At 37.2% G+C, this 20,603-nt stretch overlaps 1 protein-coding gene across 2 annotated transcripts in view; it reads left to right on the forward strand.

Moving 5' to 3' along the window:
- The first annotated feature begins 876 nt into the window (after positions 1-876).
- The window catches only part of LCORL (ligand dependent nuclear receptor corepressor like), a 675,371-nt gene continuing 655,644 nt past the window's right edge, over positions 877-20,603 (forward strand). For both annotated transcript variants that reach the window (XM_053704102.1, XM_053704103.1), the window contains exon 1: positions 877-986. In XM_053704102.1, coding sequence (XP_053560077.1) covers positions 890-986 — 97 coding nt within the window. In that variant the 5' untranslated portion in view covers positions 877-889. The remainder of the gene's footprint in view (positions 987-20,603) is intronic.

The raw sequence follows: 20,603 nt of genomic DNA on the forward strand, positions 1-20,603 counted from the left end.
TTATTTTTATAGTTTTTGTTTTCTCTGTCGCAGATTTTACAGTTTCCCATAGTAGCTCTGCTGTTCCAGTAAGTAAACTTATATTTGTCTGCACCTCCATGCTTCCTCCTCAGTCTTTACCTTGCTTTGCTCCTGTTGGCTGCCCTAAATCTCTTTAACCAGCTAACCTCACACCAGAATCACATTCAAAAGAATATTAAATGAATCCACAGTGGAGGAATTTATATATTTATTTACTTATTAGTACTGCTTAGGTCCAGTTTAAAATATTGCAATTTATTTCATTTTTTTAAATGATTAGCCCAGCACTGCAGGGCTAATAATTTTTAAAAAAATTATAAAATAAATTGATTCAGTTGTTTTTTTGGGATGTTGGGGTGGAGAGCGAAATTGCATGGGGGGGGGCAAGAATTTTTTTGCCCAGGGTCCAGTGAATATTAAAGACGGCCCTGGACCTACTCCATTTTAATTTGGTGACCCGCAAGTAGCAAACTGTAACTAAATAGAAGCAGCACGAGTATGATCTGACTACTAATAGATCTTCATCACTGGAAAGCCACATTTGTATAGTACTGCTCTGTTTTAGTGACCAGCATGAGATAATGACGCCCAGCAGTATATTATGGCCTTCAGTTGAGGGTATTACACTCACTGAATTAGGATTGAGGGTTTCATAGCTTGACAGATAGAACCGTCAATCTTTTGCAGCCACACCCATATTCAGTACGCAGACCAATCTCCTTCAGCCACGCCCACCCCCAACAGAGGAACGTCAGAACGTGTGTCAATCACCGAGTGCGTTCCGCCCACCTCCTCAATGTGTCTAGTGAGTGAGTTGTAAGTGACGAGATGTGACGTCAGACGCAGATGGAAAAAGGGAACCGACAGAATGGCTGCCCAGTGCCGGAGCCCTCGGTGCACGGCGGAGAGGAAGGGATTCCGGAGGGAACTCGACTCTTGGCGGCACCGGCTCATCCACTGTGTAGGTAAGAGACTTGTGCATGTTTCCTTTTTCTGCTCGGGGCTTTTGTTTAGTGGCTGTGTACTGGAGAGGGGAGTAAAGATGCTGTCACTTTGCCTGCTGGGGAGGGGGTCCTACTCTTGACAGGAGGCGGATGGTTCGGTAATTAAAGAGTTAACATGCAATCAACCATATGCGCTTTATTGTAGAATGCAGCAAGTGAATACAATTTGTGTTAACTTTTTATAAAAACATAAATCGTTATTTACGTTGCTAACTCTAGCATTGATTTTGACAATAGGAAATCTGTTATGTTATGATCCGTCATCTCACGTACTTTATAGTGTTGGGTTGGAATTGTTCTCTTGCTTTTGTTTAAAATCTCCCACTTTCCTACTTGCCAATGTTTTCTTTAGTCAGCTGCAAGAAAGTCTTGTAATGCATTTTAAAGCCATTGAGTAAAAAAAAGACATTATTTAGTTGTATTTCGCTGAAACATCTGTGTGGAACATAAACAGCCTGTATATTTCATATTCGGCTTTTTGTGTGAAAAATGTAATATCAATAAAAAAAAATAGTACCATTTGCTATCAAATATACCAATATTGCTTCTATGTGTAATAGTTTTATCCTTTTATCTACGATTTCACACGTGGTAGCAGATCGTTATATAAACATCTTTTGATGCTTCATTTTTAAATAAGAAGAGCCCCATCAAAGCAACCTGCAACACTAAAATAACTGTAACCTATTTATTATTATTATTATTTTTGCTGTTGAGATCGATCTTTAACTCTTTTGCTGTCAGAGTGTTATATCGCATTGCAAAACATGAGGAAGTTTTGGAAATGTAGGGGTTAAAAGATCTTTGTTAAATAGATGAGCTGTCATAGCGTGGGGTGCTCTCCTTTTGGCAATCAATATCCCACACCTCAGTGTGTATTCAGCAGGACACACCCCCTCCTGTCAAAGCTGCAGTTTGCTGAGCTCCCTTTCAGCCATAAGGAGCTTTTCAAACCACGTATATAAAAAATAATTCTTCCACCTGCGGTCGGGATTTTGACATCTAGATTAGCCCATCTGTCAGCCAAACTGTTAGTTAACCCTTGCCTCACGTTTGCGGAGGCGCACGAGACACGCCTTCTTGTGGTCCCAAATACTCTTGCTCTCGTGCTCCCTGCTGTTGGGCCGCACCACTATCTTTTATGTGCTGGGGGATAGACAGCTGAACTCCTCCCTCTAAGTGTGTCCTGGTGTAATGGGCAGGTCATTATCTCTCATTTGATGGGTACGAAAGCGTTGGACTCTTTTTAGTGAAGACGTGACCCCAGGGTTGACATGTTACCATGGCAATAGGGATGTTCTCAATAGTTTTCAGCGCTTTCCCCCCAGAGTTTGAGAAAGGGGACCTGGGCGCGTGACAGGTTTGCCTCGCGCTTCCCTTTGCTTGAGGTGTCTTTGCACTTAGCGTGCACTTCCCTCCCTCCCTCGCTTCCTGGTTTATGTTTTGACAGCAGGAGGAATCTTGCGGGATCATGACTGACTGCTGGTGGGGTTACTGGGCAGATTTCGGATAGCAGTAGCTCATGTTACCGATGCGAAGGAGATGGTATGACCCTACATTTTATTTACCTTTTTAATTTCCGTGGATACAACTTTATAGTTTTGTTCTTCCGTTCATGTTCGAGATATATAAATCGAAATGTTTAGTTAGTTTCTTAGCATTCTTGCAATCCAGTTCGTCACCAAATAATTGAAAACAAAGTGCAACATATTTCGTAACAGTTTGGAATCTTCCCCCAAACCCTAAAGTTTAATTTCCAATTGGTCAGCCACGGAGTTGATCCACCTGTTAAAATCAAGGACATCTTTATCTTTTACAAAACAAACTTTGGATACATTGTTAGAAATCCCTTTAACATGAACATTATTTAACATCAAATAGGTTTATATGTACGATTTAATAATGGGAAGAAAGCTTTACTAATAATGAGGATAAAAATGGTTATTTGTCAGTGAGCATTTTAATTTTAACCTATGATAATATATATCTGCATATGATTTCCTATTTATTCTGAAATTCCAATTTTTTTCGTATGTTCTTTTTAATATGAATTATTAAAATTCAAATGTGTTTGAAATCCTTGTTTGATAATCTACATCTGATCAGGCATGTTCCATGACTGATTTAATTAACCACTCCTGCATTGTTTGCTGCTGAAATTTTTGTAATTGGATTTCAGTCTCTGCCCTACAGAGATGTCAAATTACTGAATTTTGTATATCCAATCATAAAATACTCAAATATTGAAGTTATAATTAATACTAGATAAGTGGGGTAGACCAGCGTGGGCCACGGAGTTACAAAGTAATTCATCTATATCTGTTAATCAATTTGACCCGTGTACTAAGATAACGTGCTAGAGAACTAACCTTAATAATCTAAAATCATAAAACAACCAAAAAAAGTAATGACGCTTTACTATTTTTCTGTGATTTTTGTTAGTGTGTAAAGCCATATAGCATCATTAAAAAAAAAAAAAAAAAAAAAAAAAAGCATTTCCTAGTTTCACTAAGTTAAAGGGACACTGTACCCAAAAATTTTCTTTCATGATTCAGATTGAGCATGCAATTTTTAGCAACTTTCTAATGTACTCCTATTATCAATTTTTTTTCATTCTCTTGGTATCTTTATTTGAAATGCAAGAATGTAAGTTTAGATGCCGGCCCATTTTTGGTGAACAACCTGGGTTGTCCTTGCTGATTGGTAGATAAATTCATCCACCAATAAAAAAGTGCTGTCCAGAGTACTGAAACAAAAAAAAAAGCTTAGATACCTTCTTTTTCAAATAATGATAGCAAGAGAACGAAGAAAAATTGATAATAGGAGTAAATTAGAAAGTTGCTTAAAATTGCATGCTCTTTCTGAATTACAAAAGAAAACATTTGGGTTCAGTGTCCCTTTAAGTTTGATATGGGAAATACTTTCACTGTAAGTATTTTCGATACTTATACAGTACATTCATTTTTTTTTTATATATTTGAATGGAATATATGATCACATAATATATTGCAACTTTTCTATTAGTGTTACAAATAATGTGCAGATTTAAATGCCCAATTAATGAATTAGAGCAAATAATCCTTTTTTTTATTTTAATACTATTGGGGCCCTTTTTAAATCTGTTTATCAGTCATTATATGAATGCCAAATTCAAGTTAGACAGCAAATATTGTAGTAATGCAGGATATGTATGTCTATATTTAAAATATTAAAGTTTTTTTTCAGTTAATGACACTTGCTAATTAATAAGTTCAAGTGTTTGTGCAGTGCTTTCTAGTAAATACATAACTGCTTATGCTTTTTGCTGACTGTGACCCTTGGTCAGCCTGTTGTAAAACAGGTTGACAAATTTTAATGAAACATATGAAGCAGTAAAAAAATTTTGTTTATCAAGTCAGAGCAATTTTTTTATATTGATATGTAGCATAATCCAGAAAAATTTAAGTTTTAGGAGTTTTGGATTATTTGTCAAATACTATGTTAAAACATAGTTTCCTTTTGTAGAATTTTTCTATTTTTCAGATATGTCTGTATGAAAGCTGTGTCCATATGCTACTTTAAAAATTTAGATTTAGTTAAAGGGACAGTAAAGTCGAAAGTAAAATTTTTACAGCTTGTAATTTTTAAACAACTTTTCCAATTTACGTTTTAAATTTGCTTTGTTCTCTAGTTCTTTTGTAGAATCATAAACCTATATAGGCTGATAGGAGCTTAGGAGTATACCCATGTATTTAGCAGCATATGGCAGCAGTTTTTAAATCATTGTATAACACTACAATAAACAATGGTTAAAACAATACTGCCATGTGGCTGTACACAAGTGCGTGCTCCTAGGATTACTCTTTAACAAAGGATATGAAGATAGCTAAGTAAAATTGATAATGGAAGTATATTGGGCAGTTGTTTAAATTTTCATACTCTAGCCAATTTGTTTCATTTTGGCTTTACTTTCCCTTTAAAAAAATTTGTAATGTTACAGGATCTATTTACATGATCACTGGCTGACATTTGTACTACAGTGCTAGGTTAATGGCATGTTGAATATAGTGCTAGCCTTACCAGGTCTGTTCGACATGCATTGTTGGATGGATTTCTATGTATCTTGTGGGTGTATTTACAGAATTCCAAGTTCATTACTTATCTCATTATTATAATTTTTCTTTTTATGGCAAAGAGAGCTGCATGCTTTTTCTATAGCTGGCTTATGGCTAGTTGAAAACTTCTTAAAGGGATAGTAAACCCCAACTTTTTTTTTTTTTTTGATTTTAGATAGAACATACAATTTTAAACAGCTTTCCAATTTTATTCTATTATCAAATTTTCTTGTTATCCATTGCTGAAGGGACAGCATTGCACTACTGACAGGAAGCTGTAAATATATATTTAGCCAATCCCAAGAGACAAATGTGTGCAGGCACCAATTAGCAGCAGTTCCCACTAGTATATGATATGTGTGTATTCATTTTTTAACAAGGGATACTAAGAGAACGAAGCAGATTTGAAAATAGAAGTGAATTTAAAAGTGTCTTAAAATGACATGCTCTATCTGAATCATGCAAGTTTAATTTTGACTTTCCTACTTCTTTAATTGCCTGATCTCTATGTTGACTTTGGGCTTTTTTTTTTTTTTTAACTTTAACTAGTAAAGTATATGGAGATCTTACAAGATATGCATTTTATATTTCATTTTGCTTGCACATTGTACTTTCCAGTCAGGTTATATTGGGGCAAAAAAAAGTCTTGGTCTGTGTATTATTTGGATAAGTAGATTTTAAGGACAGCAAACTATGAAGGAACAGTGAAGTCATAATTAGACATTCATGATTTAGACAGAGCATTTGTTGAAAGTTCTATCTAGGTAAGTTCAGAAATGGCAAATAACCTAGGTTCTAGTAACTTATTGGTGCTGTGTGTGTGTATCTCTGTCTGTCTATCTGTGTGTCTGTCTATCATCTCGTTCCAGAAGGAATGGTTGTAAATTGAAACCCAGTTTATAATGCAAGTCAATGGGAAGTGAGGGAGTTAGGTTCTAGGCCCCTCTCAAAATTGACATAAGTAACACCTAATACATTATTTTTAAAGCTTTGAAATGAAGACTTTAAATGCGAAACAGCATTATAAACCTAATTAAATAATCACACAGTCTGTATCATCAAACTAAGTTTAATGAACAAAAAACATTTTTTTTACTTGCATTTTCTGCATTGTTAGCATGTTAGATAATATTGGGTCTGCACCTATTCTATGCATTTCAATCTGGACTGATGAAGCAGTTAGGCACCCTCACCTCAAGCAGCTGGACAGGAAGATAATAGGGAAGTGGCTGCTAGATCTTTTTGCTTTGAACGCTGCTTGATAGCTAAGATCTGTTCTGTGTACATAGATTAATTTCAGTCTGCTAAGCTTGCTTAACTTTGCTGCAACACAGACAGCTCCACCCAGTGGCTATTTTAATTAGTGCACTGCTTTTCAATACTTTTCAAAAGCAGTCACATGACTGAAAAAAAGGTTGTTATTCTGAAACAGTGCAAATTGAACCGGCTTAAACCGAGGGCCACCTGTGTAGATATAGATATATAGGTAGATAGAGAAATACTGTATTCTCATTGGCTCACCCATGTGTTAGAAACCCATAGTGCTTTTTTGCTCCTTCAACAAATGATGCCAAGAGAAGGAAGCAAATATGGCAATAGATGTAAACTGGAAAGTTGTATGTTCTACCTAAATCATGAAAGAGAATTTTTTTTGGGTTTCATGGCCTTTTAATTAGCACTGGGGGAATGCTGCATTTGTTAGACATATCAGGCATCTATTAAAGAACTAACTATGTGAAAAGAGTGACAAATATGATTACAGTCCCTAGCCTTAAATCCACCTACTAAAGTACAATGGAGTATTCATGGGCTCTATAGCAACCCAAGGGTTGCAGGTTTGATCCCCAGCGAGGTCCACTCAGCCTTTCATCCTTCCGAGGTCGATAAAATAAGCAGCGCCTTGAGACCCTTACGGGGGATTAGCCACGCTTTACAAGTACCCCATACATACATACGTACTGTACGTACATGCAAACCCAAGGCAGAACATAGAGTGATCTTAGATGTCATCGCAGAAAATGCAGCATGTCTGCAGAAAGAACAGCACTTGAACTTTTCAGCACTGCTCCACATTAGGCTGTTCTTTTTAAACACAGCTGTTCTCTGGCTGCATTGTATAAGTTTTCCTTAACACAGTGCATCCAGAACAAAGTGCTGTTTGAAGAAAACAGTCAAATATGCAGTAGTGCTGCAAAGCAGCAGTGCATTGATTGTTTGGCTCTCAGATTTTCGCAAGCTCGTTCCCTAGCTTTTCAGTCTGCAAAGCCGTTTTTCTCTGACTGTAAGATGTTCGTATAAGCAATGCACCTTTTTTTTATTACTACATTTCTATGTTAGACTAAGAGAAAAGGAAACAAATTAATTCAAGAGAAATTTTACAATTACTTTTTTTGCCTGCAGCTAATTTGCAATGCAATTTTCAACTACTGCACTAGATTATACAACTTTAAATATTGCTTTATTCTCCAGTTAGCCAACACATTGCAATTGATCTGGTGCTTTAGTGTAATTGACAAATTTACAATTTTATTTCATTTAAAATGACCTGCAGAAAAAATTTCACTAATAAAATCTCATCGCAGAAAGTGAAAAAAAGTTCTGCTAGTTCTCAGTCTGTATGCCCAGAGGCAGAACACATCGGGTGAACCAGTGACGAGGCATATATGTGCAGTCACCAATCGCCAGCTTGCTCTAAATAGTGCATTACATCTCTTTTGTCTACCTAGGTATTGCATGTCAGCAAAAGATACGAAAAGACAGACTCAAGTTCAATAATAGAAATACTGTAAAGTTGTTAAAAGTTCCATACTCTCTTAATCTTTAAGTTGGTGTGATGCGCTTCTCATTGTTTGGGCCCTTCCAAACCCATCAGGAATTTTTTTTTTTTTTTTAGCATAACTGTATTTTTTTATAAACTAATTCTGCAACCTAGGTAACTGCAAAAAATCTTCTGAAAGCCTAATCCTATTTAATGTAACTTAAAGGGATATGAAACTTTCTTTTTTCCTTTTTTTTCTTTCATGATTCTGAAAGAGAATACAATTTAAAAAAAAAAAAGCTTCTATTATCAAATTTGCATCATTCTTTTTTGTTATTCTTTGTTGAAGAGATATTTAGTTAGGTAGCGTGCTCTTGCTAAATGTATAGCATTGTTACAAAACTGCTGCCATATAGTACTGCAGACATGCGCACCCTCCTGAACTTACTTTCCTGTTTTTGAACAAAGGATAACAAGGAAACTAAGACAATTTTGATAATAGTAAATTAGAAATTGTTTGTTTTATCTGAGACACGAGAGGATTTTTTTTTGGTTTTATGTCCCTTTTGATAAATTTAAATGACCGTGATTCTAGTTCTTTGTAAAGTGCTGAACGTTACCTCTCATCAAAATAGCGTTCTGCCGTGGGCTGCCTGAGCAGCTCAGCACGCTGAACACTTCAAACAAAGGAACTTTCAGCATGAAGTATTTTATACTTCATGACTGAAAGTCCCCTTTATTTGTTCCAATGGTAAATCCTAGCGTTTCACAAACACTAAGATTTACCATCCTTTTTAATGCTTCACAACAAGTTCTATTAATATGATGGATGTGCTAACTATATGCTGTTAGCTTTTTTTTGTATGCATCTGTACATTGTTAGCACATATCCCATGGTTCGATTAATGTTTGTCTGTTTTTGTTTTTTTAAGATGATTTTTTAAATTTTAGTAATATAACACCCCAGTTAACACAATTCTCTTGATATTTAAAGGGACACTGAACCCATTTTTTTTTTCTTTCGTGATTCAGATAGAGCATGACATTTTAAGCAACTTTCTAATTTACTCCTTATATCAAATTTTCTTAATTCTCTTGGTATCTTTATTTGAAATGCAAGAATGTAAGTTTAGATGCCGGCCCATTTTTGGTGAACAACCTGGGTTGTTCTTGCTGATTGGTGGATAAATTCATCCACCAATAAAAAAGTGCTGTCCAGAGTGCTGAACTAATAAAAAAAAAAAGTTAGGATGCCTTTTTTAAATAAAGATAGCAAGAGAACAAAGAAAAAATGATAATAAATAGGAGTAAATAAGAAAATTGCTTAAAATTGCATGCTCTATCTGAATCACAAAAGGAAAAAATTGGGTTCAGCGTCCCTTTTAAGAAAAGCATAGTCATCTCTTAGACCCTTGGTTGTTGCCTGGCTACCTTATTTCCTTTCCTCAGACACCCCTGCCCTCATTCTTGGCGACTTCAACATCCCTCTTGACAATCCCACTGCCTCCTCTGCAAAACAACTTCTGCAACTCACTTTTTTTCGGTTTGTCACAATGGACTGATTCGGTCCCTCCCTTGACCTGATCTTTAGCTATCGATGCACTATTTCAAACTTCACAAACTCCTTCCTCTATTTGACCACCATCTCCTCACTTGCAAAATATCATCCCTCCCTACAACTCTCCCTCCTACTCCTCACACCAAACCTCAGTCGCATTATGTCATTAGATCAGCAACAGCTTGCTAATTTCCTCTAACTTCTCCTTTTCATGCCCTGACCAATCTATCTGCCACTATAATTCCACCCTTACATCCATTCTTGACAATCTGGCCCCTCTTACCATAGCTTGAAAATCGCACACTACGGCTGGGCGATATGAGGAAAAAATGATAATTGTGATTTTGGGCCCCAAAAAACACGGGTTTGCGATTTTAATTAAAAAAAATAACTCTCTCAATGTAAATATTTGCATAGGAAATTAGTACATCTAAGCAAGTATCCCCGCTTGGTTTCCCCCCAGAAATTCTTAATATGAATATATATAATGTGTGTCGCAAAGTCCTGTGTAGGAATGCACACCATATATTTAGTAGCAGCTGCCAGGGTGCAATGTCAACAGTATGTACTATGCGAAAAAAGGCATCACTCGCTGGTCATTTGTAAGTAAAATTTAGCTTTTAATAATACAGAAAGTTAAAATCTTGGGAAGAACATGACGTTTCGATGCCTAACTGGCATGTTTTTCAAATGTCCCAAAAGGTAAATCCAAAGTGGTCACACCAGCTATGTGGTGTTCCCCATGAGAGCATAAAACTACTGGCTGAATGTGTTATATTTATACAAGTCATAGCTGACATCAAGGCTGTGTTCAGCTGTGGATAATCACTTGCAAATCTGATCAGCTGGTTCCGTTCCCACCCACAAGCTTTATACTTCATTGCGCTGTTAGTTGAGCAACTGCATGGCTAATTTGAATATGTGGGAGTGATCTGCGCCAGAGTAGTGTCCAATGATCTTGCGATGTTTTCAGGCGTCATCATACACGCCCACTTGTCTCTGCTGTGAGTGAAACTTCCCCAAACAAAGGGATATTGGCCTGTGACTTGTGAACTGCTTCTGGCACAACAATGCCGTATGTTTCACACAGGTTGGTGAGGGGTCACCTTTTGTCAATCAACGTAGAAACTGCATGTTCACCTTGGCGCATGATGTACTGAACATTGTACTGGGATGTAATGCACATTCAAAAGTTGTAGTGAGGAGATCAAATGTCCCACCTATAGCGGGTACACCCTCACATTTATTCATAGAGCAACAGCTAATGCAGGAATATCAGGAAATATCAATGGGGTGTAATACACATTCAATCTATTCAAATCAGACAACACAAATGCCCCACTTGTAGCGGGTACATCCCCATTGGTTAATATGAAGCTCCCATGTAAGATTAGCAGAAAATGCTTGATAGAGCACACAATCTAGCAACATGTGGGGGGTGGAGATGTTGAATAAATGACATCCAATAACACATTAGCCAAGTAGCAAAGGAAGAGAAAAAATGTAGAAAAAAAAAATATGGAAAAAGTTAAAAACATAGTAGAAACTGGAACAATGAGCAAATTAAAAAAAGTGTCCATTTTATAATCCAATGATAGAAACATTTTGTGCATTTGTATTCATTCGTGGATCAATTTTATCCAATGAACGGCCCAAAGTCCAATTTAATGATTAATCCTTTAGGAGAGACGGTGTCCAACATGTAGATCCGTCTGGACTCTAGTCTAAGTAACATATTGTTGCAGTCTCATCCCCTTTTTGGAATAGGTAGATGATCAATAATCATGCAGCGTAGACTGGAGATGCTATGTTTCTGTGTAGCAAAGTGTCGGGCAACTGGGAGATCAGATGTTCCATTCTTCAGTGCCTCCCTAATGGAGCATCTGTGATTCGCCATTCTATCTTTGAAAGGGGTGGTCGTTTTCCCCACAGAGAACAGGGGCAAATTAGGATATATATGACATATGAGCTGTTACAATTCAGACGGTAACGAATGGTGTATCTTTTATTCTTGTGTGGATGTTGAAAAGAATCTCCAACTTGCATGGAATTACAGTTAACACAATCACCGCATTTGTAGCAACCACTTTTTCGAGATTTTAACCACGTATCACCTTGATGGGAACTTTTGGGATCATTTTTTACCAGTAGGTCCCTGATACTCCTCGCCCGTCTGTAAACCACTCTTGGAGTGTTAGTTTTCCAGGATGCCAGGCTCCTGTCGGTCTCAAGTAAGTCCCATCTATTGTGAATGGAATCCCTTATGGTCTCATGTGATGGAGAGAATGTGGTAATGAAGTTTAACTTTTCTTAAGTCGTGTTTTTTCTTTCTTTATGTTTTAGGAGCGAATCTTGGTTACACATGTGGAGTTTCTGTCTCGCCATATTAATATCCTTAATGTCATATAGCCTTTCCTCCAATTTCTTACACATAGCATCCAATTGTTCACTGCAGATTTCTGGTTCGGAATTATTCCTGATTACTCGCGTGAGTTGAGAGGAGATAATGCCTAACTTTTGGTGTCGTGGGTGATAGCTAGAAGCCAGCAGCAGCAGCGAGTTTCTGTCAGTGCTCTTAGTGTATAAAGATGTACCAAATCTAATGTGTTGTTCAGTTCTGACTTTAAAAATATTTAAATCCAAAAAGTGTATTTATTCATGATCACATTCCATTTTGAACCTAATAGGGCCTTTGATCTGATTCAGATGTTCTTCCCATAGTATCAAGTCCTGTTCACTGCCACGCCAAATCAAAAACAAGTCATCTATGTATCTAGTGTACATAAGGATTTTGGGATGTGTGTAGGGTTGCATAATATGATGCTCATACCAGAGCATAAAGATATTGGCATAGACAGGGGCCATGTTCAAGCCCATGGCTGTCCCTGCTATCTGCAAATAAAACTTACTTTCAAAAGAGAAATAATTTTTAGTTAAGCAATGTTCCATAAGTTCCAAAAGGAACTCTAATGGAGGACTCCTATAGTCTGGGTTCCCCGTGGCCATGGATCTAACAGCCTCCAACTCCAAGTGGGGGATGACAGTATAGAGTCTGTCAACATCCATGGTCACGAGGATATCCTCATCAGTCAATAAATGAAAAGTTTGTAGTTTACGTATCATCGCAGATGAATCTTGTAAATATGATCTCGAATTAGTAACTAGGGGTTGAAGGTGATGGTCAATGTACTTCGCTAATCCTGAGCATATAGAGTCCCTGGCGGACACAATAGGTCACCCAGGTGGGTGTGTCAGTGACTTATGTATTTTGGGTAATAGGTATAGTATTGGTGTTTTTGGAAAGTCTATGGATAGAAAGTCACTTTCTTGTGTGGTAAGATATCCCATATGGAGTCCAAAATCAATGGATTTATCAACACGTTTTTTTATAAGACAATGTGGGGTTAAAAGATAACCTTTTATAAGTCGAGGCATCGGAAAGTTGGCGGAGTGCCTCGAGCTTATAGTCATCGTAGTTTTGAATCACAATGGCACCCCCCTTATCAGCAGGGTGTATGGTGATTGTCAGGTCATGCATCAGCGTATCAAGGGCCACTTGTTCTGTTTTAGTTATATTTGAATAAACTGGTTTAGATTTCTTTTTTAAGTTCTAATCATCCTTGTAAAACTACGTATGGAGGGATTTAAAGTGGGTGGGTCAAAAGTTGATGGTTTCTTAAAACTGTAATTACAGTCAGTTTTATTTTGATCCTTGAAAAATTCTCTGATATTTAACAGTCTTTGGAAACGGTAAATGTCAACCTCAGTCTGGAAATTATCCGGCTTAGGTGTGGGTATAAAAGACAAACCCTTGTTCAATACTTTGTTTTCATCAAAGGATAAGGGTCTAATGCTCAAATTATACACTGTCAGTTTTTTGTGAGTGATTTTTCTTCTTGTACCCCCCTTGTCTGATATGACTCCTTCCAAGTTTTTTGACTGACTAGTAGTAAATGAGTTTTATTTGCTGATCTAGTGGTAACCGTGGTCCCTATCTTAGTTTTACCAGAATTAGAATCACTGCCTGAGCTTTCGCAACTGCTGGTGTCTATGGTGTCAACAGTGTTCTTGATAACTCTTGTTTGTGTGAGTCTCCTAGGGATGTGTTCCCTACGTCTATCGTCACTCCCATAAAGCCATTTGTACAACCTTTTTTCTCTGTAGTCTGTCTCTACTGTGCAGAGTTTTCTATTTGTAAAAGCCAGCAATTCACTATTATATTTCTTGACTAGTGTATCTAATTTGGTGATCCAATTGTCAGTTTTATCATCTATTAACACCTGATAACTTTCAGCCTTAATTATCTCTATCTCAACTTGTATTTTATCCTCTAAACGGGAGACTTCCTGTATGGTGAGTAAAATTAGATCACCATTTTATGCAAAATTCAGGATTAGTTCTTCCTAGTGTAGGTACATTAGCAATCCTAAAGCCCCTTGGTATTAGTTTGTTTTTATAATAGTTAGACAAACAGCGTGTAGGTTGTAATCAATTTTGCGTTGGTTTCAATTCAAAAGTTTGTGATAAATGTCAATAGGGATATCTCCCCTCAACTCAGGCAAGTCAGTGGTGTTCAGGATCTGTGCAGCATCGTCCTCAGTGAACATCAGCGTGTCAGTGTTCACTTGATCATCATCTATCCGATGTGTATTAACTCCTGGGGGGGAGTAATTGATCGCACCAGCTTCCATAGAAAAAATAAGGAAAAAAGGCTGCTAAAAACAACAGCTCAAGAGAGTTTTGAGACTGAAGCAGAAAAATGCTGTCACATTGAACAGAGCTCACACTGCTCTGCGTCTTCAGAAAACAGCTTCTATGAATTCCATAAAAGGAATGCAAAAAAGTAATAGTCAAAAAAATATAATATATTAAATGCTTGGGTGCAATTTCCAAAAAATATATAAATCAAAGTCCTGTGTAGGAATGCACACCATATATTTAGCAGCAGCTGCCAGGGTGCAATGTCAAAACAGTATGTACTATGCTAAAAAGGCAGCACTCACTGGTCATTTGTAAGTAAAATTTAGCTTTTAATAATACAGAAAGTTAAAATCTTGGGAAAAACATGACGTTTCGATGCCTAACTGGCATCTTTTTCAAATGTCCCAAAAGGTAAATCCAAAGTGGTCACACCAGCTATGTGGTGTTCCCCATGAGAGCATAAAACTACTGGTTGAATGTGTTATATTTATACAAGTCATAGCTGACATCAAGGCTGTGTTCAGCTGTGGATAATCACTTGCAAATCTGATCAGCTGGTTCCGTCCCCACCCACAAGCTTTATACTTCATTGTGCTGTTAGTTGAGCAACTGCATGGCTAATTTGCATATGTGGGAGTGATCTGCACCAGAGTAATGTCCAATGATCTTGCGATGTTTTCAGGCGTCATCATACACGCCCACTTGTCTCTGCTGTGAGTGAAACTTCCCCAAACCAAGGGATATTGATACTATGGGTAGAACATCTGAATCAGATCAAAGGCCCTATTAGGTTCAAAATGGAATGTGATCATGAACAAATACACTTTTTGGATTTAAATATTTTTAAAGTCAGAACTAAACACATTAGGTTTGGTACATCTTTATACACTAAGAGCACTGACAGAAACTCGCTGCTGCTGGCTTCTAGCTATCACCCACGACACCAAAAGTTAGGCATTATCTCCTCTCACGCGAGTAATCAGGAATAATTCCGAACCAGAAATCTGCAGTGAACAATTGGATGCTATGTGTAAGACATTGGCGGAAAGGCTATATGACATTAAGGATATTAATATGGCGAGACAGAAACTCCACATGTGTAACCAAGATTCGCTCCTAAAACATAAAGAAAGAAAAAACATGACTTAAAGTGAATGTAAATTTTGATGCTAAAGTGCCCGGTTTTTAAAACTTTGATTAAAAACAGGGGCACTTTAATTCATCAATATTTGAATTTCACTCCTGTTGTGAAAAAAAACTTACCTTTTAATCTTCACAGCAGCTCCAGCTTCCTCCACCTGTTTCAAAGCCTCTTCCTGGGTCTAAAATGAGGTATCTGGCTTCCTCCAATCACAGCAGTGAATCAGACACTGAATCCCCCGGGGGGGAATCTGTGATTGGAGGATGACCTATCAATCATTTCTGACATCAGAAATGGCTTGTGAGACCGGAGAAAGCTGTAGCTGCTGTGAAGATTAAAAGGTAAGTTTTTTGTCACAACAGGAGTGAAATGTAAATTTTGATGAATTAAAGTGCCCCTGTTTTTAATCAAAGTTTTAAAAACCGGGCACTTAAACATCAAAATTTACATTCACTTTAAGAAAAGTTAAACTTCATTACCACATTCTCTCCATCACATGAGACCATAAGGGATTCCATTCACAATAGATGGGACTTACTTGAGACCGACAGGAGCCTGGCATCCTGGAAAACTAACACTCCAAGAGTGGTTTACAGACGGGCGAGGAGTATCAGGGACCTACTGGTAAAAAATTATCCCAAAAGTTCCCATCAAGGTGATACGTGGATAAAATCTCGAAAAAGTGGTTGCTACAAATGCGGTGATTGTGTTAACTGTAATTCCATGCAAGTTGGAGATTCTTTTCAACATCCACACAAGAATAAAAGATACACCATTCCTGATTACTCGCGTGAGAGGAGATAATGCCTAACTTTTGGTGTCGTGGGTGATAGCTAGAAGCCAGCAGCAGCGAGTTTCTGTCAGTGCTCTTAGTGTATAAAGATGTACCAAACCTAATGTGTTTAGTTCTGACTTTAAAAATATTTAAATCCAAAAAGTGTATTTGTTCATGATCACATTCCATTTTGAACCTAATAGGGCCTTTGATCTGATTCAGATGTTCTACCCATAGTATCAATATCCCTTGGTTTGGGGAAGTTTCACTCACAGCAGCGACAAGTGGGCATGTATGATGACGCCTGAAAACATCGCAAGATCATTGGACACTACTCTGGTGCAGATCACTCCCACATATGCAAATTAGCCATGCAGTTGCTCAACTAACAGCACAATGAAGTATAAAGCTTGTGGGTGGGGACGGAACCAGCTGATCAGATTTGCAAGTGATTATCCACAGCTGAACACAGCCTTGATGTCAGCTATGACTTGTATAAATATAACACATTCAGCCAGTAGTTTTATGCTCTCATGGGGAACACCACATAGCTGGTATGACCACTTTGGATTTACCTTTTGGGACATTTGAAAAAGATGCCAGTTAAGCATCGAAACGTCATGGTTTTTCCCAAGATTTTAACTTTTTGTATTATTAAAAGCTAATTTTTACTTACAAATGACCACTGAGTGCTGCCTTTTTTGCATTGTGTGTGTGTGTATATGTGTATATATATATATATATATATATATATATATATATATATATATATATATATATATATATATATATATATCTATATATCTATATATCTATCTCACAAAATGAAAAAGTTAGGATTGAACACATTTCTAGGTCAATCAAAAAGGGACACAGGCTGCACATAGTTAATCAAAAGCTTTATTACTATATAACTCCAAACAGCCCAAACAGGCCGTCTACCCTCCACCCTATTCCTAAAAAATGCAGTTTAGACCTAGTGAAATACACCGATGTTAGAACTCGCCGGCCGGCTTTACAAAATCATGTGCAACATATATAATGTATCAGCTGTAATGTTGGAAATCGCAAGAACTTGAGGGATATATATATTATTTATATATATATATATATATATATATATTATTATTATTATTATTATTATTATTATTATTATTATTATTTATATTATTATTATTATTATTTATATTATTATTATTATTATATATATTATTATTATTATTATTATTATATATATTATTTTATATATATTATTATTATTATTATTATATATATTATTTTATATATATTATTATTATTATTATTATATATATTATTTTATATATATTATTATTATTATTATTATTATTATATATATTATTTTATATTTATTATTATATATATTATTTTATATATATTATTATTATATATATTATTTTATATATATTATTTTATATATATTATTTTATATATATTATTTTATATATATTATTTTATATATATTATTTTATATATATTATTTTATATATATTATTTTATATATAATATTCTCTATCATCTCTATCTCTATCATCTCTATCTCTATCATCTCTATCTCTATCATCTCTATCTCTCAGGGTGCTAGAGTGAGTGAAATGTAGCAAAACAGGAAACAGCACTCTCTGGACTTAAGTATTAAACAGTTTATTTGGTAACGTTTCGGGGAATGCTCCCCTTCATCAGACCAACAACATACAAGTGAACCAAACATTTAAACATACATAAACCCCTCCCCCTAGTGCAAAAACCGCCAAAACCTGGTTGCCATGGCAACCAAACAGTTCAAAGTAAAAAATGCAACAATCACATCAAAGAGCCCAAATAATCATTGTTAATTAGTTCCAGGTTAGTTAGCAAATAGACATATAATCACACTACATAGTACATATATTGCATAAATCCCAGAAACAAGCCAGTAGCAGTGTATCATATACAGTCATTTCACAATATCTTTAAATAGGCACAGAAAAGAGTTCAGGTGAAACTCAGCAGTTCATCATATTGAAATGCAATTATTGTCGCAATCCACAGACTGTAATACAAGTATTTCATAACCTAGGTCCATTCATCCCATTTATGTTAAAAAAAAAAAATCACTTTCTGACATCACACTAGCTATTAAAGATGGACACCTAAATACCTCAAATAATGTAACTGAATTCAATGTGCTCAATTTAACACGACCTATACCTTATGTAAGTGACATGGGAGCAGTAATATGATATTTTATGGCAAAGTGAAATACCGTATGACCCTGTTAGGCACCGGACCGCACTCGCACTTGCTCCTCACACAGTCAATATCGGAATGGCAAGGGAAGTGCGCATGCGTATCTCCCCGGAGCAGCCCATCCCCCTTTGACCCTAGCTAGGATCCCAATAGGTTGTAGTGGACAAGCCCCTATCCCGGACTAGATGATGTTATTGTAGTGACATAGTAACAGTGTGGGCACCATGATGCATCTTAGGGAGGGAAGGGCCAGGACCATGCAAAAACATAGCAGAACACGGGGTAACAGACACCATACTCGTAACTGACAGTTTTACAGTCATAGTAACAGACAACAGAAGTCCCCCAATTGTAGAAGTGAATCCTACATGCTCAGACTGACATACCTAATGTGATGTGTGAACAGAGAGCCATTCCTCACTTGTCATCCCATATACTTCAGTCAAGCCCCACACGCACTCGCGCTTACAGAGTAAATGGAAAAATATCGCTGTATATGCGCATGCGTATCAGCCTGGAGCTACCCGCCCCCATTGAACACGGCTAGGACTCTGATAGGCTGTAGGGGACAAGCCCCTACCTCAGTGTGAGTAACGATATTGTAAAGTGGTGGATAAGTCATATGTGTTGAGCAACATGTAGTGTATAGGGGAGGGGAAGGCAGGGGTCCTGTATCTATATACAGGCCTGACACCGTGTGGCTCAAGCCGGTGCTATGACACAGAAAATGCTTGAGGCCGGCGGCCAGAACTTTATAACCGCTGTAACAATCAGACACCCCTTAAATATAAGTGAAACAATTTCTAGTTAGGGCAGGCCCCATCCCAATAGGTGAGGTAAATACAAGTAACAAAGCAGTGTTCAATAGTGCACGGCTACTAGAACTAGGTCTCAAAAATGTGACCATAATTAAATGTGCGTCTGGTATTTATGACATCTAATAGTCTAAAATACAGACAAGACCTAAGCCTGGGTCCCCCCTATGCACCCCTCATGAGGGTTAAAACACTGGCAGAACAAGGAGAAAATCTACATCTAGACCTCACAAACCCACCGTGGATAGCAAAATGCTTTCAGAGAATCAGAAACTTATACATGCTATACAAAACCCTCTAAAGAAATACAGATAAATCATAACAAAACATAAACAAACTGATTAGATCATAAAAAGCAATGCCAGTCTATCCCCATATTCAAACCTCTGGGGTGTATAGTGTCCAGTTTGAAGATCCACTCTGCCTCCTTCTGTAGGAGGCGGGTGTCCCTATCACCCCCCCTCAGGAGTGGGGGCACATGATCAATGAGCTTGAATCTCAGGTCCGCCACAGAGTGACCTTTCTCCATGAAATGTCTGGCCACCGGCTGGTCACTCTTACCCTTCTCAATTGCCGTCCGGATGGCACTCCTGTGGTTAGCCATCCTTTTCTTAATGTCATCTGACGTTTTACCTATATAAAATAGGCCACAGCTGCAATTCAGCATGTATACCACAAATTTTGTGGTACACGTAAGATAGTGCTTAATCCTGTAACTTGTATTGTTGTGTGGATGATTGAACTGTTTGCATTGCAGCATGGAGTTGCACGTTACACAGCTCGGGCATTTGTAGGAACCCCTTTTGGTAGTTGTTGTGACCTTGCTGTAGCTGTCAGTTGGATCCGTTTTCATTAAAATGTCTTTTAGGTTTCTTCCCCTTTTGTACCCAATTCTGGGTGGTCCATAGTTGCGATAAGGTAGTGATGGGTCTGTCTGAACAATATCCCATTTCTCTTTTAAAGTAACTCCTAGTGTTCTCGTGCTAGGAGTGTATGCTGTGACAAAATTCATCCTCTTCTGGTGGTCTCTCTTTGGCGTCTCCATGTTCACCTGGGACCTTGCGTCCCTTATGATGCTGCCATTGTATCCTCTGCTGTAGAATCGTTATCACATTTCTTTTAGTTGTAACTCACGGTTTTCTTCTGATGTGTTATTCCGAAAGACTCTCAGCATCTGTGCCTTAGGGATGGCTTTTATGAGTGACCTGGGGTGGTAACTAGAAGCGTGTAACAGTGTATTCCTATCAGTAGACTTCTTGAATAAAGTGGTACCCAATCTATTGGCTATTTTATAAATTCTTAGATCAAGGAAATCCACTTCGTCATAACTGGAAACTTCTTTAAGTTGAACCTGTCCCCCTAATGTGTTCAGGGATTTGACCCACTCACCAAAGGACTCAATCGTGCCCCTCCAGACTACAACGATATCATCAATGTAACGCTTGTAAAAACGTACTTGTTGATTGTCATATACCTTGAATAATTTTTC

Source organism: Bombina bombina, chromosome 2, assembly GCF_027579735.1.
Source record: "Bombina bombina isolate aBomBom1 chromosome 2, aBomBom1.pri, whole genome shotgun sequence".
Classification (NCBI taxonomy): domain Eukaryota; kingdom Metazoa; phylum Chordata; class Amphibia; order Anura; family Bombinatoridae; genus Bombina; species Bombina bombina.